At 43.3% G+C, this 24590-nt stretch overlaps 1 protein-coding gene across 3 annotated transcripts in view; it reads right to left on the bottom strand.

Moving 5' to 3' along the window:
* Cfap61 (cilia and flagella associated protein 61) overlaps positions 1-24590 on the bottom strand; it is a 290445-nt gene that overhangs the window by 257582 nt on the left and 8273 nt on the right. For all 3 annotated transcript variants that reach the window (XM_087911144.1, XM_087911142.1, XM_087911143.1), the window contains exons 3-6: positions 14428-14578; positions 11625-11701; positions 10765-10832; positions 10412-10538 (exon numbers count right to left, since the gene is read on the bottom strand). In XM_087911144.1, coding sequence (XP_087767270.1) covers positions 10412-10538; positions 10765-10832; positions 11625-11701; positions 14428-14578 — 423 coding nt within the window. The remainder of the gene's footprint in view (positions 1-10411; positions 10539-10764; positions 10833-11624; positions 11702-14427; positions 14579-24590) is intronic.

Below are 24590 nucleotides of genomic sequence, written 5' to 3' on the forward strand. Positions count from 1 at the left end.
TGCTGTATATTTATATACATACCTAATAAAATTGTGGCCCCAAATTTTCATGAGTATGTACGTGTGTGTGTGTGTGTCTGTGTATGTGTGTGTCTGTGTGTGTTTGTGTGTGACTGGTATGTTGTAAATGTTTCATACAATGAAGAAACACATAGTCATAATTTTAAACTAAAAAAAACACTCTGGATATTCAGGAATAAAGATCTAGAGAGAGAGAGCCCTAAGCCATGAACTCCCGCAGCCCATTAACAAAGTTGTCCAAAATCATACCTTAATACCAATTCTCCTGAGAAAAAACAAGAAGTAAACATTCAAGCCTTGGAGTTCTGAACACTGTCCCTTAAGCCCTTCTCCAAAATGGATAGCGAGGAACTTGTTCAACACACTAAATGCATTCCTTGGGGTAATCGATAATTTAAGATCTTGCATCACCCTAAGCGCTAATGCTAACGGATGACATCAGCCTCCAAGTCTCAAATGGCATATGACAAAGCCAGCCTTGTGGCAAGAATGCCTCTGGCTAAGGAGAACCATCCATGCAGTAAAATGTCTAAGAGCACTCTCCTCTCTCTCTCTCTCTCTCTCTCTCTCTCTCTCTCTCTCTCTCTCTCTCTCTCGACTAGATGACAGCGCCATCTCAGAGCAAGGGTGGCACGCTCAGCAGGCACGTCCTGCCATTTGCAGATTTGCAGGCTATACAGCATGCCCACGGTGATGACCGCGCTGAGATTACAGAGTCCCTCAGCACAGAGGACAACAGAAACACGGTTCTCTGAGAAGTAGTATTCCTTTACATCTTTACATTCAGAAGGCGGCTTGGGAGGAGAAGTCATGAGCTTGTCGATGCTAGCAACTAAAAAAAGACACTTGAATTTCTTAGGAGAACAAAAGGTCCAACCCATAAGGATTTGCCATTCTCTTGGGCACTCAGATGTCCCGCAGACTCTGAAAACCAGGTCGGACAAAGGTAGAGCTGAATTCAGGCCCTAAAACCAACAAGCTGTCAAAGACACCTCACTTGAGGAATTGGGTATGTTCTAAATTTAGGCCATGGCAAAAACTAAGTATGGCCTGTGTGGTGTCTCTGACTGACTTTCTGTGTCGTCGAGCCAGGAGGGACAGCCATCCTTTCCCTGTGTCATCGAGCCAGGAGGGACAGCCATCCTTTCCCTGTGTCGTCGAGCCAGGAGGAACATGGTGGTGCCCTGGGTCCCACAGAACCCTTCCTGGCAGTTTGGTTGAGTCTCTTGGTGATACACAGATTGTCAGAGCACGTCACTAATGCAACATCCTGTCTGTTCTATATGACTGCCATCCTAGAGGAAAAAGCACAGGCTGGCTTCCCTGAAGTCAGAGAGGTGTGTGTGCCACGTGCTGGGGAAGTTCACCTCAGCAACAGTACAGAGGCAGTCTGCACATCCAGACGACTTCCCAGACTCCTTAGCCAACCTCCAAGCATCCTCCATAGCTAAAGGGTCTGCATTTCTCCAATTAGACTTAAAAATATACTACTAAAAATGCTGTCACTTTAAATATCACAAATAGATTTTACTGTAGTGTATTTGAAAAAAAAGAGAGAATTCAATTCAGTTCTAAAGAATACAGATTGCTTTGTCAAATCACGCTTTTATCTAGAACACTGTCTCAACATAGGACAGGGCAACACGGGGTTGCTGGCAACTAGATTTTTTTTCTTTTCATCCACGGCTCAAAAATGAAGTACCTTTTTCTTTCCAAGAGTTCTTGTGCCCTCTAGTGGTCTTCCTTATGAAAATCAAATCCATCATTTCTAAACATTCATTCTAGAACTTTAAAACTGGCAGTTAGGCCCATTTAACTAATGATCGTTGAAAACTGTGATTTTTAAACTTATGGGGGAATTTTCAAACCCAAGATTTCTATACATTTGGAAGACTTCAAACTATGCAGCAGGCCATGTAAGTCCCTGCCATCCCTACCGCTGGGATTGGACCCATGTGCCCATCGCCCATCTCACCAATGGACTGACTACCAAAACACAAGTTTGGTGGAGGCATTTTGGTAACAAATTTCCCAAATTTGGTGACAAGAAAGTCCCCAGATAGATGTTGTAATTTTTCTACATCTCCTTGTAAAATACTTCAGGATCTTGATCACTTATAACTCAAAACATTAATTCCTATGAATTGCTTAGTAGTCAAATTGAAAAAAGACAAAAAACTATCAGCTATACAATTAACTTCTGAAGCTGAGGCAGAAGACATGGTTTGGTGGTTAAAAGCATTGGTTGTTCTTCCAGAAGACCTGGGTTCTGTTCCAAGCACCAACACTGCTGCTCACAACTGTCTGTAACTTCAGCTCCAGAGGATCCAGTGCCTTCTTCTAGTACCAAGAATGCACGTGGTACATAGACACATGTGCAGACAAAGCACCCATGTACACAAATAAACAAACAAATAGTAAGTAAAAATAAACCTAAAATTATGTTTATTAAAAAAAATAAGTGCCTCAGCCGGGCAGTGGTGGCACATGCCTTTAATCCCAGTACTTGAGAGGCAGAGGCAGGCGGATCACTGTGAGTTCAAGGCCAACATGGTCTACAAAGAGAGTTCCAGGACAGCCAGGACTGTTACACAGAGAAACCCTGTCTGTAAAAACAAACAAACAAACGAATGAATGAAATATCTGTCTCAAAGAATGAAAAGTAGATGTTGTTGTTGTTGTTGTTTATTTTTGTTTGGTTGGTTTGGGTTTGGGATTTCTCTGTGTGACAGCACTGGGTGTCATGGAACTCACTTTGTGGACCAGGCTGGCCTCGCAAAAGACAGTGTTTTTAAAAAGACACTATTTGAAATACTAGTTTTCTCTTTATTTTTAAAAGTTAAAGTTTTAAATTCTTTATTAATGTGTTCTTTCTTGTACATATTTGTGTGGGATGCATGGTTTGATACAAGCATGTGGCTGTAACAATCAAATTTGGGCGGTTGGCATTTCCATGTCCTTTAACATTTATGGAGTTCCTAATTTCCTCTCTTCTAACAAAGAAAATTTTCATCTGTTTTGAAAAACAGTAATTGAGCCAACATGATTAACCATCGTCATCTGCAAATAGGCAGGATGCCATGCAGGGGAACTCGAGCTATTTAGCAACACTCCCAGGCAGGACATAACTCTTCTCTCGTCTTGGTCTCCCCTACACTGGCGAGAACTTAGAAAAGGAGGCCCCCACCCTCCCAAGACCAGTGGTGTCTATGCCACGAACACCTCGCATCCACCACTAAAGATTAATTAAGTGCACCGTGGCTTTGAAAGGTGTGTCCGGCAGCAGCTACGCTTTGTTTCAGACATAATGAAAGATAGCGAAGAGTAACTTTGTTAATTAGTGTCTGAGTAGAAGAGCAGATTACAGCATCATTTTCCACGTGGCTAAATGAAAGAAACAGGAGACGGGATTATGGTGCTAATTCATTTGGTTCTGAATATGTTGCTAGTTAAATAGCGGAGGGATAATTACATCCCCCAGACCCGTCCCTGGTTTAGTGTCTTAAGAACTGTGTTCGTCCCCATTAATTACCAGTGCTAGTAGCTACTTATGAAACAGATGTCAAATGTGGGGGGAATAAGCATAAAGTGGCAGCCTAAGAGGCACGGAGCCACGCCTATTCCATGATGCCATGCAATGCCTTTGTGTTTCTAGCACTCTTGAGGTAAAAGTCCACGCAAGTTTCACGATACAGGCAATGTTAGATCCACAAATGCTAAGACGCCAAGCTATCAGTTTGAGATAAAAGGCTTTAAAAATGGTACACGTCTGTACCTTCTTCAGGCAAAAGCACTGTTTTGTGTCACGATCTCCACCTGAATTCACTACTGTGCCTTCATTATCTTAGCATAAATGTTACCTCTTCATCTCTTTAGATTAAGACAACCTCCCTCTTGGTATCTGTTCCTTATGGACTCTCTGTGGTGCTAGCAAACAGAACAGTGAGACAGCAAAGGCTGCATGATCAAGACCTTGGCTTGAGGTAGCCAGAGTTTTATTTCTAGCTTTGTGGGCCCTGCCCAGTGGAAGGCCACAGCCATCCTACTAAGTCTTAAGGCGAGAAAAAGAAAAGGAAGGGGTGAGGAAGGATAGCAAGGGAGAATCTGAGACTGAGCCGGAACTATCAGTTGCTTTAATGTGGGTTAGTACTGTCTACTTGACAGGATCTAGGATCACTAGGAGGAGATCTGGGCACACCTGAGAGGGATGATCCCGGTAGTTAGTCTCTGTGGTGTGTGTGTGGGGGGTATTTTGTCTATTGAGGCGGGGAGAGCTGCCCACTATGGGTGGCACTCTTCCCTGACTGGGATCTTAGATGGTATAAACCTAGAGAGAGAGCCAAGCAGCCACAGGCATCCACGGTTCTCTGCTTCAGGTCCCCGCTGCCATACTTCTCCACCATGATGGGCTGGAGTCTTGAACTATGAGCCAGGATAAGCTCTTTTCCCCAGATTGCTTTGTCGGGTTTTTAAATCACAGCGACCGAAAAGCGACTGGAACAGTTAGTAAGTGCTTCCTGGAGCCAGACACTGACTGAGCACATCGTTGGTCTCTTCTCCTGTTATGGACATCCTGGACAGCAGACAGGGCACCAGGGAGCAAGCTAACAAAGGAGTCATCTTACTAAAAAGTAAAGAAATGGATCAATTTCTGATAGGCTGCTTCTGTTCATGTCAGCTTCAGTATTGCATGGATAAGCAATTTTTCCAATGCAACAACGTCTTGCAGAATGTCTATGTTGAAAGTATTCTTACTATTCTTCTGGAAAATGATAATTTATAAGATACAAATGGGCATAATAACTGTATATTTAAAATTTTTAAAAAATGTTTAGGGGGCAGTAAGATAGTTTAGTGGGTAACAGTGCTTGCTATCAAGCCTGATATCCGGAGTTCAATCCCTGATATCTACCTGGTAGGAGAAAACAACCTCCCAACGCTGTCCTCTGACCTCCACGTGTGTACTAAGTATGTGGATTCATGTATACACACACACACACACACACACACACACACACACACTAATAAATGTAACAAAGCATTTTTTAAAATATACTTTTGAAAATGTACCTCTTTCGTTTGTAGATAATTCATTCCCCCATATTCAGCCTAACCATCCCTTAGGAACTATCTATACATTTAATTATCCATCAGGATAATCTCTACACTGGAAATGCCTTTAAATTTCAGCCTTTCACTCATTTAACATGGAGCTGGTCAAATGGCACTCAACACCACATGTTGAGTGCAATTTAGAACAGCAAAATACTATTTTGCTCTAGCAGATTAAATACACTTTAGTAACTGAAAATATTCAGGATCTGGAGATATAGTTCATCAATCATATGCAAAGCCGCTAGTTTGATCTCTAGTCCTGAAAAAAAAAGAGTTATCAAATAATATAGAATCACTAGGTCTGAGAATACAGAGTTCTATTGTTTATAAGACAAGCTGACATATTTTGGTTGAACAATTTGAAAACTATTTTTAAATCTTAGTATTTTATTATTCAAAAATTCCTTTTTAGGTACCTATCTTACTGAAAATAAAACACCATGATTAATATTTTCCCCATGGTATCTGTTTTCTTGAAAAACATGACAACAACTAAATTTCTGTGTTCGTCGGTGTGTTTTGTCCTTGTGACAAATACCTGAGAAAAACAATTTACAATGGGAAAATTGTATGATAGGTCAAAGGTGCAAAGGCTTCAGTGTCTTGATAAGTGTGTGATTAAGGTGATCAGAACATGCCCACCAGGAACACGCCTACCAGGAGCACGCCCACCAGGAACACGCCTATCAGGAACACGTCCACCAGGAACACGCCCATCAGGAGCACGCCCACCAGGAGCACGCCCATCAGGAACACGCCCACCAGGAACACGCCCATCAGGAGCACGCCCACCAGGAGCACGCCCACCAGGAGCATGCCCATCAGGAGCACGCCGCCCATCAGGAACACGCCCATCAGGAGCACGCCCACCAGGAACACGCCCATCAGGAACACGCCCACCAGGAGCACGCCTATCAGGAACACGCCCACCAGGAGCATGCCCATCAGGAGCACGCCGCCCACCAGGAGCACGCCCATCAGGAAACAGATGCATGTGCTCTCCGGAGTCCCCCTCTTTTCCCTTTTTTCCAATGGAGCCTTCAGACTACAGGATGGTGCTGCCCACATTCAGGATGTCTTCACTTTAGTTAACCCTTTCTGGAGACTCCTTCACAAATACAGTCTCCTATGTACTTATCAACATGATCGAGGTGAATGAGAATCAAGACTAACCACCATCACCATTCCCACAAACAACTAACAACTAAATGAATTAGTCACAAAATAGCCAGGCCATCTTGGAACAGGCAGTCGTCAGAAAAAAAAATTATTTTTTAAAGGTTTTATTATCATAAGTTATGGATAACAATGGGTTGGGTGTGACGTTCTCAGACATGTCTATGGCGCACCTGCATCCTATTTGCCTCTTATTCCTATCCCTTTCCCTTGTCCCCCTCCGACTCCTGCTGATCATCCTCCTCTTCCCCACTAAGTGCACCTCCTACCTTTTCCTTTTTATTTTTAATTGATGACCCACTGACTTTCACTGGGGTTGCTTAAGCAAGAATGTAGCCATAAGGGAGCATGGACAATCTACTAGTGGGTACTCCCTCCCTTGGTAACCATTAACTGCCTGTAGATCCCTGGGGAAAGTGGGGCCTTGGGAGTCTCTTGCCTCCAGCTATGTTAACTGTAAAGACAGTGAGCTGCTATATTAGATGCATAATTAACCGAGCATATGATCACAATACTGGGTAATGCATACAGTGCCCACAGAGGCCAGAGGGAGGTATCGGATCCCCTGGAACTGGAGTTACAGTTGTGAGCTGTTGTGTAGGTGCTGAGAACTAAACTTAGGTCCTCCGCAAGAGCAGTAAGTGGTCTTAACTACTGAACCAACTCTCCAGTCCTCCCACCCCCTCCCCTGCCCAACCCCAGAATATTTGTATTTTGAGGCAGGGTCTCTCCACGCAGCCTGGGATGGGCTGTGACTTATGGTCCTTTTGCTATTGCTTCCCAAGTGCTCAGAGTACAAGCATATAGCAACATGTCAGGCTCAGAGGCATATTCTTTTCTCAAAATATTTTAGTGGTTTCATTGTCCTTTGCAGAACTAGAGCTTGAATCCAGGGCCTTACACAAACCAAGCAAGCACTCTGCCTATCGGCGTGTTTTGCTGTTGTTTGTGGGGGAAATATTATGACTGAATCCTTGGATGCAAAACAGCTATATGGAGTCAACAGTACTTGCATGTGTCTATCTAGCTATAAACAATTTTAATTCCTAACAGGTTTCTGATCTGAAAATATGATTCATTTACTAAGAGAACCTATCCTTCAAATGGGTAGTAAAAATGGGAGGGAGAAACCGAGAGATCTTAAAATAAAATTAAGATAAAGAGATAACTATTAGGTTTATGGAAATTTCCCATAAAAAGACAACACTGTCAACTTGTAACTACATTGTCAATCAAATGTCTTTAAGGAATGCAACTTCTTAAACAGCTAAGGATGTTCCTGTCCAAGGGACTGCCCTCCCTCCCACACACCCACCTATCTGCCTGGTGATGACCATTCCAGGGGCTTCCTGCTTCTGCTTTGCCCACTCTGCCTCTCTGGTTGAATTCTGATTCATCCCCTTTGACCAAACTCAAGAGACCGTCTACATGAAGTTTTTATTTCTTCATGGAGGTATGGCAACATGTGAGAAAGCGTGTGACCTTCAGTGACCTTCAGAACGTAGTTTGATGAGCTCAGGCCACTGAGCGCTCAGCAGCACTGCCACCCTCCTCCTGCAGAATCCCCTCTTGTCCCTCCCAGTCTCACGTTCCCTCCTTAGCCTAGCATCACCAACCTGATTTCTCCAGAGTAGCTTTACCTGTTGTAGACATCATAAAACTGAGGTAACCCCTAGATATTTTTACTCCATCTGCCTTCTTCTATTCAGCATGACTCCTCTGTGATTGGTTGCTATGGAAGCAACTCATTCTGTTGAATGGGGTAGCATCCACTGTATGTATGTGCCGTAGTGGGGTGGGTAAACATTCAGAGGGCTATTCTTGGCGGGGGTGGGGGTGAGGCTGTATTTATTTCTCTATGTCCTTCCCTCTTATAAACTAATATCCTTATTGTTTATTGCAGACAAGCCCCAATCCTCCACTGAACTCTCAGCCCCTCTGTGATATATATGGTGCTGGAATTAACCACAGGAAACTGCACTAAGTACGCAAGCCTCCAGTCCTGTAATAAATAATATTTAGTACTTCTTGGATTGCTACATATAATCAGAGGTAATCAGAGGTACACTGTCAGATTTACGTTAGGTCATAGGCTCTTGTCAAGAGCTCTGTGTTGTTGTCTACACACTACACCTCTAACAGAGAAACACGTGATCCCAGAGCATCAATTCTGTTTTGCAAATTTATTCATCTGATGAGTGGCAGAACCAAGAATCTAGATTTAGAATGCCATCTTTTCGCACTCTTAAAAACTATGTTGTAATACTACATGCTCTTGCCTCTTTATAACATCCAAACTTGATGCTTTTCCAAAGTAAACTCGTCAAATATGGAAATGGGCTGAAGAGGGTACAATTTATGCTTCACAGAGGAGCAATCGTCCCTGTTAAATGACTTCCCAATGCACTCTTATTTCAAAGCAGGCTAGCTTGTCCTCACATTAGGCTGAAACTCTAACGGGACAGTTAAGTATGCTCACTTGGGGCCTCAGGATGGTGTAGTAAGGTGTCCCCTTAGGCTGGCTTGTTGGGAGCACAAAGGTCCTTGTGCCCATAGATCTCCAGGGAAAACAGGAATTTTAAACACCCAGAAAGGGAAGGACATATAAACTGTTTTTTTCCAGAAAGCTGGGAACTGGAAGTGATTATTAGCCCAGTGATCTGAATTTTCTGTTGGACCAGGCCATATCAAGTTCCCACAACCAGGACTGGAGATGTCTGATGGTCTAAATGACCCTTACATTATCTATATAACCAGGGGCTTCCCTAAGCTCGCTCAACTAGAACCAGAGGTGGCTAATAGCCCAAATGATCTCTACGCTGTCTATATGACCAAGACCAGCCCAGATCCTTTCTTAGGCTTTTAAGCTAATACAAGCAGCCTATTTCCATAACCCATCTTCTTGGAAAGAAATGGTACATCCTCAGTTGAGTTTCGATATAATTATGCTTCCTTGTAAGACAGGGATTGCATTCCACCAAGAAACTTTTCTCCCAAATTATGCTGTGATTAAATATACTGGCCACAAGCCACCCAGCATCAGAGTCCCCTAAGTTTTCACTTTCACCTCATTGTGGTTCATTTCCCTGCCTGCCTACACCGGAAGGGACCGCCTCTGTGCCCACTTTCCCGCCACTGACTGTCCACAGTGGCTCACACACACATTGTGTGGTGCTGACTATCACATTTAGATGGGCTGGGGATGACACCCACGCCAACATGAGGCCTCTCCTCTCCGTCACAGCCATCTCAGGGTGGAGGACCTCAGCACACAACTCACTGCCTTCAGAGCAAGCATCCCAGGAAAGCCAGGTAGAAGCTTCCAAGATTTAGTTCACCCCTCCACAAAGCTGTGCTGGTGAGAGTGTGCACACCTGCCTGGTGTCACACAGAGGACACACACAGCCCGAGAGCTAACAAGAGGACTGGGGGAAGTCACACTGTAGGGGTGGAAGCATGGGGAAAGATGGGATAGACTACCTTGGAAAACAGACTTCGCCACAATTATACCCTTAACTGCTATGCTTGGGTGATGTCATGAAGACACTGAAGACTCCAATTGGAAAACTCCTCTCAGAATGAACAGCATCCTTTTTCGTAAGTGTTAGAACACAGGTGAGTTTTACGAGGAAAACTAAATAGGCAGATTCATTTTCAAGTTTATTTTATTTGAAAGTTTTCTTACGTGCTGCAGGATTAAGGGCTATTTTAGAACCCCTAGTAGTAAATGCCTAAGTCCCCAGCTACACAGAACCAAATGAGAAATACCAGATAGTCTTGCTAATTATGCCATCTAGGGAGATGCTAAGAATCTCCAAACCAATGTTACGAGAATTATAAAAATTTAATCTAACTGACTGATTAAAAAGTCTCTTATAGCTGGGTGGTGGTGGCACATGCCGTTGATCCCAGAACGTTGGGAGGCAGAGGCAGGCAGATCTCTGTGAATTCAGACCTAGACTGGTCTACAGAGTGAGACCCAGGACAGCAAAGGCAACACTGAGAAACCCTAGCTTGAAAATCTAAAGGGGGAGGGGGTTTCTTATAAAGATGACCATGCCATGAAGTTTATATCACACAGGCGCTTTGCCAACTGTACCTGGCTTTGCGAATATGCAGCTGAGGGTAGTGGTCATGCCTATGACATATATGCACTGCAAAGTCTTCATCATAGGTCAAAGATGGAATATTCCCCACTAGGTCAAACACAGTTATCAGAGTTGAACCTAAATCACAGAAAGAAATGTATCCTTTAATCAAGGGATAACTTCAGGATTTCAGAAAAAAAAAATGGGGTCCCCATTCCACTTGGAGATTTACTGGCTGTAATCAAGTACAAACATGACATGCTTAAAGTCCGGTGACCAATCTTCTTTCCCATTCCCAAGAGTGCTACTTTCAGCTTCAGTGCCTTGCCAGTTTCTGGGGACACCGGGCTGTTGAGGACCTTACCTAGGCTCACATAAGTTGGCACTATAAGGAATATGAAGTGTAGTTCTGGCACTGCCTTGAACACAGTCCTGGGGAGGAAAGATGGGATGGGACGGTATCAGTAACAAAGCAACCACATTCCCTGCGCGTAAGAAAATGAGGTGTCTTGAAAGTCACACAGACTCAGTTGCTCCCTGTCAGTCAGGGCCAGAGCATCTCCTAGGCGATTTCCTTCCTCTCTACTTTTCCTTCGATTCCAAAGAGCTCCCCTCCTGTCTGTCTGGTGGAGGTCGAGCGAATAAAGGGCATGACGCCCAAGCAGCGCACCAGATTTCTGCTGACATTAACCTCTGACCTGGCATCTGGATGGTCTGGTGTGACATTACAAAGTGACTTGAAAGCCGAGCCACCCACCCCCACCCCACGGTCTGTGCAGGCTGTCAGAGATGCATCAGCACCGCTCAATGGCCCTGCTCAGCATCTTTCCACACACCCTGCTATTCAGGATGCTTCTGTGGCCGGTCATGTCAATATAAACTTGTAAAGAAAAGACTGAGGAAATCTTACACAGAAAACACACAAGTCTGCGAGTCTTCCCTCGTTCCTGACCACCCTTATCCAGTTCTTTAAATTACTGCACTACCTGTTGGCCCCAAGTGATAGCAGTTAAAAAAAAAAAAAAAAACAGGGGCTCGAGAGAGAATGGATTTTAAGAATTAGATTATTTCCTTTTGGAAATACTGCTGCTATTAAGTTAATAGAGGATTAATGTTACAACAAACTATAAGCAAATTAAAGGCTCCAAAGAACTTTGTTTCATTTGAAAAATATCCCATAAGGCATCTTTCATGACCACCATCTGGATGGAGTCACCCACTCACCGAATGATCTCTTTGAGGCAGCCAGTGGAATACTCGTCCACAGCCACAAAGAAGTGCATAAACAGTGTATTCAGAGGCTGCAGGAGAAAGAAAATGTGGATAAAACACTGGACCAGACAGAACATAGCTCAGAGCAGTCCCAAGGACAGAGCTGGCCAGGGTTTGTGGGTCACAGTTTATGCCATAGTGACAAGACACCCAGGTAGCAATTTAAGCCCTCTGTCTCACTAGGTTGGAATTATCTAAGGAAGTGAGGATGTGTGTCTAGAGTGCCCAGCCCCTGTTCCTGCCTTCATGGAGGAATTGTGGGTAGGGAAGAGCCTGCAGGGGAGTGAAATCGATTACGGACTCCATAGTCTTGCCTTTGGGGGTGTCTACGCCAAGTGAAAGACAATCACCCTTTCCCTGGGGCCCCTGAGTCAGCAGCTGCTGCTCTATTCATGGGACACGAGGGAGAGATTCTCTTATGAAATTGAAGGATGGAAGACAGATGCTGCATTAGGAATCCAAAGGCTTTTTTGTTCAACATTCCCGGAGTCCCAGTCAAATTATTATTCCTGCAATCCAGAAAACCTGGGAGTTAAAAATACAGAGAAGCAAGAGTCTCACAATGCTTTCGGAATCCGAGTTTTAAAAGGGCTTTGTCCTCTGACTCTTGGGTGGTTAACTGGCCTAAATAATTCCAGTGTTCCTTTATGGTCATCTCTCGGTCCCTGTATTCATGAAGGTTCAAGAAATAATGGAAATGCAGCTGAAAGGGGAGTATCGTACTTGCATTTCCACTGGGGAAGCGGAAACTCCCTGCTTCCAGATTTCTTAGTAAAGCTGCTCCTCCCTCAGGGTCAGTTTGGGGGTGTTGGATCCAGGACCTCTGCAGATACCAAAATTGATGAGCGCTCAACTCTGGTCCCTGTATCAAATGGTGTAGGATCTGTATACAATCGGCACATGTCTCTGATGTACGTTATTATGTCTTAACAGAGTGTAAGCATGACTTGAGGGGCTGTTTACTATATTGTCTGGGAATAATAACAAGGAGAAGCCCTGCATGCATTCAATACATGTACATTTTAAAACACTTCCCATTGTTGGTCAGCTGAATTACGGTGTGGAGCCTGTAAGTGGAGAGAGCTGACCATAGTTCTCTAGGAAACTTTGGGTTACCAACTACACAGTCATGTGCTGCCTCTACTTTTGTTGGCCAATCTGTGACTCGGAAGCACTCAGCAGGAATTGGCAAGAAAGAAATCACAAGTTTGACTTGTGACCTTGGAAATTCTCAAAAAGCATATAGCACAAACTCCCAAGTCCAGATAACAACAGACTAAGGGGTTCTAGGCACTTTCTCTAGATTAATGGTTTAATCCATTAACCTTCCTCAACATCTGCCTTGGAGCACATGGCTTACTACGTGCTTGATTTATCTAGATAATTTAGGATTTATTCTCTAAACATCTTTAGACAAAAACCATCCCTTCAGTTCCAACTGCTAATAGGATAGAAAATACACTGAGGACTCATTAAGGCTTAATCGGTGTAGCTCAGCAGAAAAATAATGTAACTTACAAATGCAAATCAAAATGCAATTTCACATTTTCTGACAAATACATTTAAAAAGAATAGGACTGGAGCTGGGGAGATGGCTCAGTGGGCAAAGGTGCTTGCCGTGTAAGTGTGAGGATCTGAGTTCAAATCCCCAAAATACACATAGAAAAGCCAGACATGTAGCACACCTATCTATAATCCTGGCCCTCCTACAGGAACACGAGAGGTAGAGGGAGACAAATTCCTGGGCACTTAAGGCCCAGGTGACTTGTCAGATGCCCAGATAAACAATAAAATGAGACCCTGGCACAAATAAGGTGGGGGGCAAGGACTGACACCTGAGATTGCCCTGACCTCCACAGACATGTATGTATGGCATGTATGCTCCCACATTCACACATATGAATGTGCATATACATACACAGCATAGTCATCAGCATATATACACACAAGAGTAAGGATGAATATGTTGATTTAAAATGTTTTATTTAACCTAATATGTTCATTTTATAATTAATACATAATATGAAAATTGTTATAGTGGATTACTTATTTCCTTTGAGACAAGGTCTTGTAACAATGACCTGGCTGGCCAATTATTCACTACATAACACCAACTAACTTGAACTCGCGGCAATCCTACTGCTTTAGCCTTTCAACTATTACCTGGATTATTAATATTAAAAAAAAAACATGGCATCCTTTACACAGTGTTTTCTACTAAGCACTTCAAATCTAGTATATGTTTTATATTTGCAGCACATTTCAATGTAGACTAGCTAATGTCAAATCCAAAATGGCTACCTGACATCAAAGGCGCCACCCTCCACGAGGGCATTTTAAACTTTGCACAGTATGACTAAACTTTAAGCTCTGTTGTTATTCCTAGGGCAGCCGCTAGGTGACAGAGGCCTTCCTAAGACATCACAGACCTCTCAAAGGACACACAAACATCCGTAGGGTATCTAGATATACATAGTGGACACACCAATTCTTTACTTCCAGTTCTTGTTAATTTAAAAGCACAGGTAGGCCCTGGGGGCAGACAGCTGACAGGGCCATTGGGTACCCATCCTATGTACTCTGGACCCCTCTTGCCTCTAACATCCTATCGTTTTGTTTTTAACATGTTATGATGTTGCTATGGTTTGCGAGAGGGTTGGATGTCTCGACCCAGAAACTGAGATGACACTGGTCTGATACCGGCTCTCCCTCCCAGTCGGGCTGTTCCAATAAACATGCTGTGTGTTTTCCTTACTGTGCATGGGATTTCACTGTCAAGCTCCTCGAACACTGACACCCAGTTGTCCTGCTTGGCAACATTCCAGTTGGGATAGTCCAAGAAGATGCCATGGGCCATGATCTCCTCCTTGTCATTACAGAGGGTAACAGCAAGGTTTGCCTTTTCTCTGTGAAAAGAATGAAAATACACACATTAGTAGAGACAACCAAAGTGAGGTGAAGGCAGGCCATCTTCTTCCTGGGGCCCCTGGAGCTCTGGAACTGCTGCATGAGGTATGATTACCGCCAGAGTTGTGAGAATGGTGTTGCTCAAAGTGTGGGTGTGTTTGTTCAGGGTATATCAAGTCATCAACCAAGTTGTTATTTAAAATTATGTTTTCACTAGAAGTGTTACATTTATCACATTAAATATCCAATGGCCTTCTTTGTCACACTGAGCAGAACACCATTCTATCGCATGCTTCCTCCACCTTCTCCAAGGTAGCGATACCACTGTGTTGATGTACACCCAGCATAGTTACAGGGGTCAACTGTCCTCTGCTGGGGATTCAGGTGTTACTCGAGACATGAGACTTCATGCTAAAAGCCAGGAAGGTCCTGGGAAAACTGAGATGGGCTCAAAACCTGTGCACAAAGTGGCAAAGCTGCATTTAGAGTCAGTTTTATTGGCACTCCTATGCAGTGTTCTTCCAAACCCTGAGTTACACAGACTCTGAGTATCTGCAGTCACCAGTTCACTTTCTATTGCTGTGATAAACACCAGGACCAAAAGCAACATGGGGAAGGAGAGACTTATTTCATCTCATACTTCCAGGTCATAGGCTATCACTCAGGGAAGTCAGGGCAGGAACTCAAGGCAGGAACTCAGAGGAGAAACCACAGAGGAATGGCACTTACAAGCATGCTCCCAGGTTCACATCTAGTACTTACCTATGCTCAGGTACACCCTGAGTTTTCGCTCCTCTCTTTCCCCTCCCCTTCCCTTCCAGCTCCCCACCCCAGCTCTCTCTTGCTAGGGAATGAGCTTTTAAACCTGGGGCCTCACCAATGGCAGGCAAGTACTCTATCACTAAGCCATATCTCTAGCCTCTCTTTCTACTCCCCTTCCCCTCCAGCTCCCCACCCCAGCTCTCTCTTGCTAGGGAATGAGCTTTTAAACCTGGGGCCTCACCAATGGCAGGCAAGTACTCTGTCACTAAGCCATATCTCTAGCTTCAGCTACCTTTGATGTAGGATTCCCCTCTGCATGCTGTGAATATGACTGGTTAATGAATAAAGAAACTGGCTTGGCCTGATAGGGCAAAGTAGAGCTAGGTGGGGAAAACTAAATTGAATGCTGGGAGAAAGAAAGTGGGGTCAGGGAGAAGCCATGTAGCCCCACTGGAGACAGATGCTGGAGGTTTACCCGGTAATCCACAGCCTCATGGTGATGCACAGATTAATAGAGATGGGTTAATTTAAGATATGAGTTAGCCAGAAATACACTTAAGCTATTGGCCAAACAGTATTGCAAATAATATGGTTTCTGTGTGGTTATTTCAGGGCTGAGCAGCCAGGAACAAACAAGCAGCCGCCTACAACAAATTGGCACTCTAATGTGTGCTAGCTAAATCCACATAAAACCTGAGAGGACTTGGAAAGGAATTCTAGACACTAAAAAAACAAAGTTTAGCCACATTTTTTCCCAGATGGGATTTGCTTGTTGGCAGCATGCTGCAGCTCCTTTAAGAGAGGTCTTCCCGATTCAGCAGTAGCAGAAAAAAAGCTGCATGGTTTTGGAACAGTGGCTTTTCTGGGCCACGCTGCCAGCGCAAACTCTGACCTTTTCAGAAGACCAAGCATTAAAATGGGGTTTGTAGGCATCATGCTGCAAGTTACTTGGTGGCAGCTTGGGCCACTTGGTTATCAAAGTTGAGGTGATGAGCACGGCTCCCACCCAGCAGTCTCAGAGGCAGTGAATGGACTTCAGCCACGTTGGACTGAGCAGAGCAAGCAGGCAGGGTTGTATTTGTCCTAGCAATGCTGCTGCTTAGGTTTTTAAGAAGTACTTAGCATTTTAAGAAGCCATCCTGGTCAGAAAAGGATTATATATACACAATAAAGACAAATTCAAATGGAAAAGACCTCTAAATGGGTTGGATAAATATATGTAGGCTTAGGAGAGAGAAGAAAAAGAGTATAGAGAGTTGGAAAAAATAAATAAAACAAAGTCTTTAAAGAAACAGACAGTCATAGATTAAAGGAATAAAGAAAAAAGCAATGTAAAGATGGAATACACACAGAGAATCTGGATTATGTATACTATGGTGCTTTTTTAAATTTTTTCACTGCAGAGAGACATTTGATTCTGGGACTGCTAAGATAAGCCAACATATATATTTTAAAGGTATCTTGGTTTCTAAATATGGGTCGAAGGATATGTTGCTTTGGAAGAGGTTCCTCCTTTGTTTCCACAGAGGATGAGACCCTGTGGAATCCTTCCAGACTAATATGGTTTGATGCAACGAGACCCCCCAAAAGGTCTCCATGAACACCCCCAAATTACTTTGCCCAATAAAAACCAGAAAGCAGTTTGGAGAGAACTATGCCCAAATTCCCAAATATTGTTTATAAATGTTTGTTTACATTTAAAGGGGGTATGCTATAGAGATGGATATTTTGCATTGGTATGGATATTAGTCTTTTGATATAAATTTAAGGTCAATTTTGTTATACTGTATATATGTATTTCTGTTCTTGATTAAGGTGTTATGTTTGTGCAGCTCATTTAAGAATGTAATGTATAATTAAGAAATACAGGTTAATAGACAATCATCTATAGTAGTCTAGCTTGTAGTCATGTTAGTTAGGTTTTCTAGATATATAGTGATATATTTCAGTTAGATAGGCATTCTTCAAACCTTTCAAAGACTACAGAATATAGCATTTAAAATGTTTTAAGAACTTAGACTTTTCATGACGTGAGACACATCTGCTCCTGGCAGCACCAATCTACTTTAAGAGGAAGATGGGCAGTGAAGAGGCTCGTTATGGCATTTATTAGTCATTTGGGCAAGAAACTGTTCTAGGCTGGATTGCTTGATGTTATGCTATATGAACAAGACATGCAGACCTTACAGAAAAAAGGAGTGCTGAAGCTGCATAAAAAAGGTGAGACGGTCCTTTGAGGTTCCTGCTTTATAAGAGAGTCTGCTAGACATTCTGCAGGACACAGAAGAAAGTGACTGACAAACTTCCAATATAAATAGGCGTGTCTTTAAATTTCATGCTTCATGAAAAAGTCTACTGGATACTCTGGGCCTGTGGACTGAAGATGGATGCTCCAATGATACAGAAGAATTTAGGGTAACTGTCCAGGCAGCAAGATGTCTCTGTCAATTCTAAAGTTTTGGAAGTTGCTTACAATGCACTTCCTGTTTATACTTAGGTAATATTATATCCTTCTGGATTCTTTGATGAAGTTGAAGAATAAATAGTTATAGTTTTCCTTAATTATTATAAAAGATAAAGTAGATATAAATATTGTAACTGTAATCTTGCTAATACCTGTTTTGTTTTATGTAATTTTACTATGTTAAAGTTAAAACTTTCCTTTTTTTTATTTAAACAGAAAAGGGGAGGTGATGTGGGATTCCCCTCTGTAAGCTGTGAATATGATTAGTTAATGAATAAAGAAACTGGCTTGGCCTGATAATGCAGAGTAGAGCTAGGTGGGGAAAATTAAACTGAATGCTGGAAGAAAGGAGGCAGGGTCAGGGAGAAGTCATGTAGCCCCGCTGGAGACAGATGCTGGAACTTTACCTGATAAGCCACAGCCTCGTGGTAATATACAGATTAATAGAAAAGGGTTAAATTAAAATGTAAGAGTTAGCTAATAGCAGCTAAAGTTAATGTGCCAAGCAGTGATTTAATTAATATAGTTTCTATGTGGTTATTTCAGGAGTCTGAGTGGCCAGGAAACAAACAAACAGCCTCCTACAACAAACCTCCCTTTTGCTCAAGGTTTATTTTTATTGCTCTTTTAAAATTTATTTATTACATATAGTGTTCTGCCTGCATGCATCCCTGCAGTCCAGAAGAGGGCACCAGATCTCATTACATATTGTACTGAGCCACCATGTGGTTGCTCAGAATTGAGCTCAGGACCTCTGGAAGAGCAGTCAGCACTCTTAATTCCTGAGCCATCTCTCCAGCCCCCTATGTTGTTGTTGTTGTTGTTTTCTTAATAAGGTGTGTTTGTGTGGAAGTCAGAGACGTTTGATCCCCAGGAAATGGTGCTAGGAACCGAACTAGGTCCTCGGGAAGAGCAGTAAGTGTTCTTAACTGATAATCTCTCCAGCACCAAACTGCCTTTTTCATTCCAGGCCCCACCTGTGTAGCAACCACATCACTCAGTGGCGTGTGTGTGCGTTAGTATTCAGCATCTGTGCCAGCCTGCCCTTGGAGCTCTGACAGGATGCATCCTCGCTGTAGCCACTAAGAGCACCTCCTGTGCCCATTCCCTATGTTCCCTCTTCTCTCTCTCTCTCTCTCTCTCTCTCTCTCTCTCTCTCTCTCTCTCTCACTCTCTCTCCCCTCTTCTCTTCTGCCACTCCTGTTCCCAGAGGCCTGTCTTTCCCCTTCCACCTTTTCCCATTCCCTTTCTCCCAATTAAAAAAACCCCTCCATGTGAGCTCTGCCATGTGGATTCTTCCTCTCGTGTGCCGTTTTTTTCAAATTACAACAGTGTGCTCTTCTCTATCAACTAGAAATCAAGAAAATACCCACAGACATGTCCCCAGGCCAAGGTGATGAAGGCAGTTCCTCAATTGAGGGTCCTTCTTTCCAGATGTGCCAACTTGGCAACAAAATCAGCATCATATGCAGCGTCACCTGAAATAGCTGCAGAAACAGAGACCCAGCAGGATCTCATGTAAGCTAAGGATTCCTGGCGCCTTAATTACAGGATGAGACGCAGCAGCTTTCCAGCTCTTACTGTAGCTGGTTGTCCCCAAAAGACTAACTCAACCATCCTACCTACCTGCCAGCCTGTCTTGTGGTATGCCCAGACAGCAAAAGGTATGCTTAGAGCTGGTATACAGTTAATTGTAGCACGATTAATAAAAACCCAGAGACTGATATTGGGGTTCAACCTGAAGGTCAGAAAAGCAAAACAGCCAGCCACTGGCTCTTACCTCTACCTCAGTCCAAAATGGCGATCCTGCCTCCAGGAATCTCAGAATGAGGTTGAACCCCAACATCAGTCTCTGGGTTTTTATTAATCATGCTACAGTTAATCCCATGAAGAACATTTGCATATAAATTGAAAGGCGATTTTCACTTGATTAGCTGAATAAAGTTAAGTATTATCTTAAAGACACTTTTCAAATCAGAGGTCAGGAGTTACTGCATCCCACAGATAACCCTGACTTTCAACATCCTCCTTCCCAACACTCCACTCCCTTTCTCCAAAGTAACTTCTCATTATTTGGTTTACCATTCTCTTGCCTTAGTTTCTCAGTGCTGGGATAGCAGGTGTGCCTCAGCACCCCAGCTCAGATTCCTCCATGTCGGGGTAGTTTTCCATTGGAATAAGTACTTTGTGTGGTTTTAAAATGTAAATGCAGGCCCATAACTTCTCAGTTCAGCAAAGACTTTGCCCCCCATCCTCTCTCTCTCCCTTTCCCTCAGTTTCTTCCCTCTCCCCTCTCTCTCTCTCTCTCTCTCTCTCTCTCTCTCTCTCTCTCTCTCTCTCTTTCTCTTTCCTGGTCTTCCGTACTTTTCTGCCCTAGACCATAAACTATGGCTGAGAACCATCCCTCTCGTTCACACGAGAAAACACCCACCACACAAGACTCCACAAACATCAGATATGATGAGGACATCAGTGGTGGGAAGGAAGAGGTGGGCAAGGACTGGGGACAGAGAGCTGCCATTGCCCCAGGGAAGCAAGGGACACTGTGTTCCTGGAATCTCAATTTTAACTTTAAATGCATTTATCCATGGGAACCTTAGGGTGGTGGTTGGGTTCTATAGCACAATTAACATGGTACCATACTGCACAGACATTATGGATTAAATAAGCTTTTATGGGTTGGCCTGGGAAGCCAGCCAGGAACAACTTTGTTTCAATGGGGAAAATGCGCTACAATTTCCAAATAGCTGCCACAATAAAAAGTGACTTATGCAGCATTAGCCTTTTGTGTACATAATTTCCATTTGTTATTGCCCCTTAGTCATTGTGCCCGTCTAGGGGCAGATAAAAAACACTCTGGGATCAAAAGGGGGGTAAGAAGGACAGATAAAACCCATTCTGGCATGGGGGTGAGGAGGATATGGGTAGAAGGAAAAGACATACTTTTAAAAGATTTTAAGCTTTCTTTGTAATAGTTCATATACAAGCTATAGGGACCTTAGACACATGTACATAGCATGTCTGTGTGTATACGTGACAGATGCATATTCTATATGTACTTCACACAAATTACATTAAAGCTCAAAAATATTGCCCAGCAATGGAAACCAGAATGCCCTTCTTTGGAGTAACAAATGTCTCATTTGTTCTACAGGTTTAAGGAACTTCTCAGATGCAAGTGAAACTTTTCTCAAATGCACTTGGTGGGAATCTTGGTGAGGCAGCATCTTTGTGCTTTGTTTAAATGAGTGAGCGAGAGACCTCAGTGTTCTCTTGAATTCTTCACACGCAAATGGGAAGCAGGGCTCTGTCCATCCTAGCCACTAGGTGGCGTATGCTCTCAACATGGGAGCGTCAGTTCCTGCGCTTATTTATCTTGCCTGGTCAGCTCATTTTTATCCTGACCATTTGATAAATGAGATAAGGTTTGCTCATTTCTGTAGCCCTGTGAATGAGCAATCTAATAAAAAAGAAAGAAAGAAAGGAAAGAAGGAAGGAAGGAAGGAAGGAAGGAAGGAAGGAAGGAAGGAAGGAAGGAAGGAAGGAAGAAAAATGAAAAGAAAGAAATCACTATTTTTAGAAATGTCTCGGAAAAAAAAAAAGAATCAGTCATTAAGCCTTTAGGTCAGCCTGGCAAAGGGCCAGGAGTCGGCCTGAAAAGCGAAAGAGAGGTAGGTTTGGGAGCAGATGTTCTTGATGCTCCAGGGAATGAAATGTAAATTTACCCTTACTCCAGAAAGACATTGGCTTCTGCGGCTGGTCACCACACCTCTGTTACAGACCTCGTAGTACGATTGTTTCCGGCCTTGAACTCCACAGTATTCTTGTCTCAGCCTCTCAAATCCTGGGATCACAGGCATTGTGTCCCCTTGCCTGACTTATAGAATTACATTGTCACTACGCCTTTTTCACACAGCACAGCTGAACTTTCCTAGCTACCAACTGAGGAAAGAAAAAAAATACCTTCAAAATTGCTTCAAGACGCAGCTTGGCTTCCAGACTAAGTGACTGCCAACCGTCAAGTCTTCAGGCAACTAGTCCAAGACTTAATTAGTGTACAGGATTTCAGAAAATAGGCTTGTGGAAGTTTTTTGAAGAAGGAGGAGGAGGAGGAGGAGAAGAAGAAGAAAAAGAGGAAGAAGAGGAGGAGGAGGAAGAGGAGGAGGAGGAGAAGGGAGAGGAAGAAGAATCTGGAGGTGGACCTCATTTGTTAAGACACACACCCTCTACGGTTCTTGTCTGAATACCCCATGAATGAACCTGTCCGTGAGGACCAATGAAGAGGCAGCTACACTCTGCCCAACCTGTCCAGCCAGATGGAGCCGACTTTGCAGTTGTAGGAAGGGGAACAGAGTGAAGATGGACTTAGATTTGGATGGGAGGATGGAGTTGTTGGAAAGACTGAGGTGGACGGAGATGAAAGCAGGCAAATGCTACACTAGGTCTGAAGAATCTGCTAAGGACCCAGGGAGTCGCATTCCCCAGGACGACAGAAAAATGAACTTGGTTCCAGGTCTGTTATCCATGTTAGATGCTGACTACATTGAAACCACAAATTAGTCCAAAACTAATCTGAGACTTTATAAGATGGGGAGTCGCCACGCACATCTATTGTCTTATCTGTGCTGGTTTTAAAAGTGGTCACAGGGCTGCTTATGAACCGGCACTGTGGAATATTCCTTTACCCTGTGTGAAGATACGTGATTGGTTTAATAAAAAGCTAAGCAGCCAATAGCTAGGCAGGATTTGGGGGGCAGAGAGAATGCTGGGAAAAAGAAAGGCAGTGTTGCCAGACAGAAAGAGAGTAAGCAAGATGGGAAGTAGAGTGTAAAGAATGGAGATTAAAAGAAATGAGTTAATTTAAGAGATAAGAACAAGATAGAAACAAGCCTAAGCTAATGCCGAGCTTTCACAATTAATAATAAGTCTCCGTGTCATTTTTTGAGCTGGCAGACCAAAAAGAAAAGTCCACCTACACAACATAGTCTTTCTCTGAAGCCCTTTCAGGCTGTGTCTTCACCAGGCTTTCATACATGGGTCTCTCTCTCCCATCTCTCTGTCTGTAGATAGTCTCTCTGCATAGTCTTGGCCATCCTGGAACTCACTCTGTAGACCAACTGACCTCTAATCACAGAGATCGTCCTGCCTCTGCCTCCCAAGTGCTGGACTTAAGGTCTAGTCCACCGCACCTAGCACACAGGGGTCTCTTTATAGGATTCTATACTGGCCAATCAGAGTCTGCCAATATCTTGGCTATCTCTATACTCTACCAAGAGTTTTACCTAGGAATCTTTTTTTAAAATTTATTTCTTTTGCATAACAACCACAGTTTCCCATCCCTCCTCTTCTGCTGTTTTCTTCTCCCACCTCCCTTCTGCCCTCCCCCCACCTCCCTTCTACCCTTCCCCCCACCCAATCCTCCTCTGTCTCCATTCAGAAGGGGTAAGCTCTCCCATCTGAGTCAAGAAGGCATGTCATATCAAGATGAGGCAGACATGAATAAAACTGAACTCAGCGGATTAAAAATGGAAATAAGGGGGAGACATGAAAGTTGGGAAGGGATGTTCTAGGGGGAGTAAGAAGAGGGAGCTGGGATAGTCAGGAACAAGATATATTGTATACATATGTAAATTTGTCAAAAAATATATACTGACACAGAACAAATAATGAATCATTTGCCAGTAAATAATCTATTTTGTTTTTTCAACCATCAAGATGTACCACTTTATTTTACTTTAGTTTTAATTATTTTGAGAAAAAGTCTTACTATGTAGCCCAGGCTGGCTTTGAACTCACAATTCTCCTGTCTAGTCTCCTGAGTGCTGGGATTGCAGGTGTGTACCATCACACATGGCATATTTTATTTCTTAGTACAATAGTTAAGATGCCCAGCTCAATGTCAAATAGAAGCCATGGAAATAGATAACTTTACCCTGTTTATTACAGTGAAAGGAATTCTTCTAATATCTTATCATTATTAAGGCATCAAATAGTTTTTTAACTTTAGCATGTGTCTTAGTTAAAGTTTTATTGCAGTGAAATCACACCAAGACCACAGCAACTCTTACACAGGAAACATTTATTTGATGAGGGCTGGCTTACAGTTCAGAGGTTTAGCCCCTTGTCACCATGGTGGGGAGCATAGTGGCATGCAGGCAGACATGGTACTGGAGGAGTTGATAGTCCTACATCTTGATCCACAGTCAACAGGAAGAGAACTGCCACACTGGGTGTGGCTTGAGCATTTGAGACCTTAAGACCCACCTCCTAGCAACACACTTTCTCCGACCAAGTCCCTCCTGCTCCAAGCAGGCCATACTTCCTAATAGTGACACTCTTGATAAGCCTGCGGGGGTCATTTTTATTCAAATGGGAGCTCAATTATATTGTGGTATAACTAAGAATAACCGTTCAATTTTATCAGATGCTTTGGTCCTTTGAGATAATTTTATACCTTTTCTTCCTTTAATCTGCCGATATAGCAAGTTAATAGTACCTACCCAGTGTGTCTGTGTGTGTGTGAATGCACGCTTGCGCATGCCCATGTGTGTGCAAGCGTGCACTCCTGTACCAGAGGCTGATGCCAGGTGTCTTCTTCAGTCAAGCTCCAACTTACTTTTTGACACATGGCCTCTCAGTGAATCTGGAGCTTGCAACTCTATGGGTCCTCCTGTCTCTTCCCCAGGACTGGTATCACAGTCATGAACCAGCACACCCATCTTTATGTGTGAGGGCAGGAGACAGGAACTCAGGTTTTCAGGCTTGTGTGGCAAGCACTTTGCTCA

The sequence above is a fragment of the Myodes glareolus genome, chromosome 10, assembly GCF_982192425.1.
Source record: "Myodes glareolus chromosome 10, mMyoGla1.1, whole genome shotgun sequence".
In the NCBI taxonomy this organism is placed as follows: domain Eukaryota; kingdom Metazoa; phylum Chordata; class Mammalia; order Rodentia; family Cricetidae; genus Myodes; species Myodes glareolus.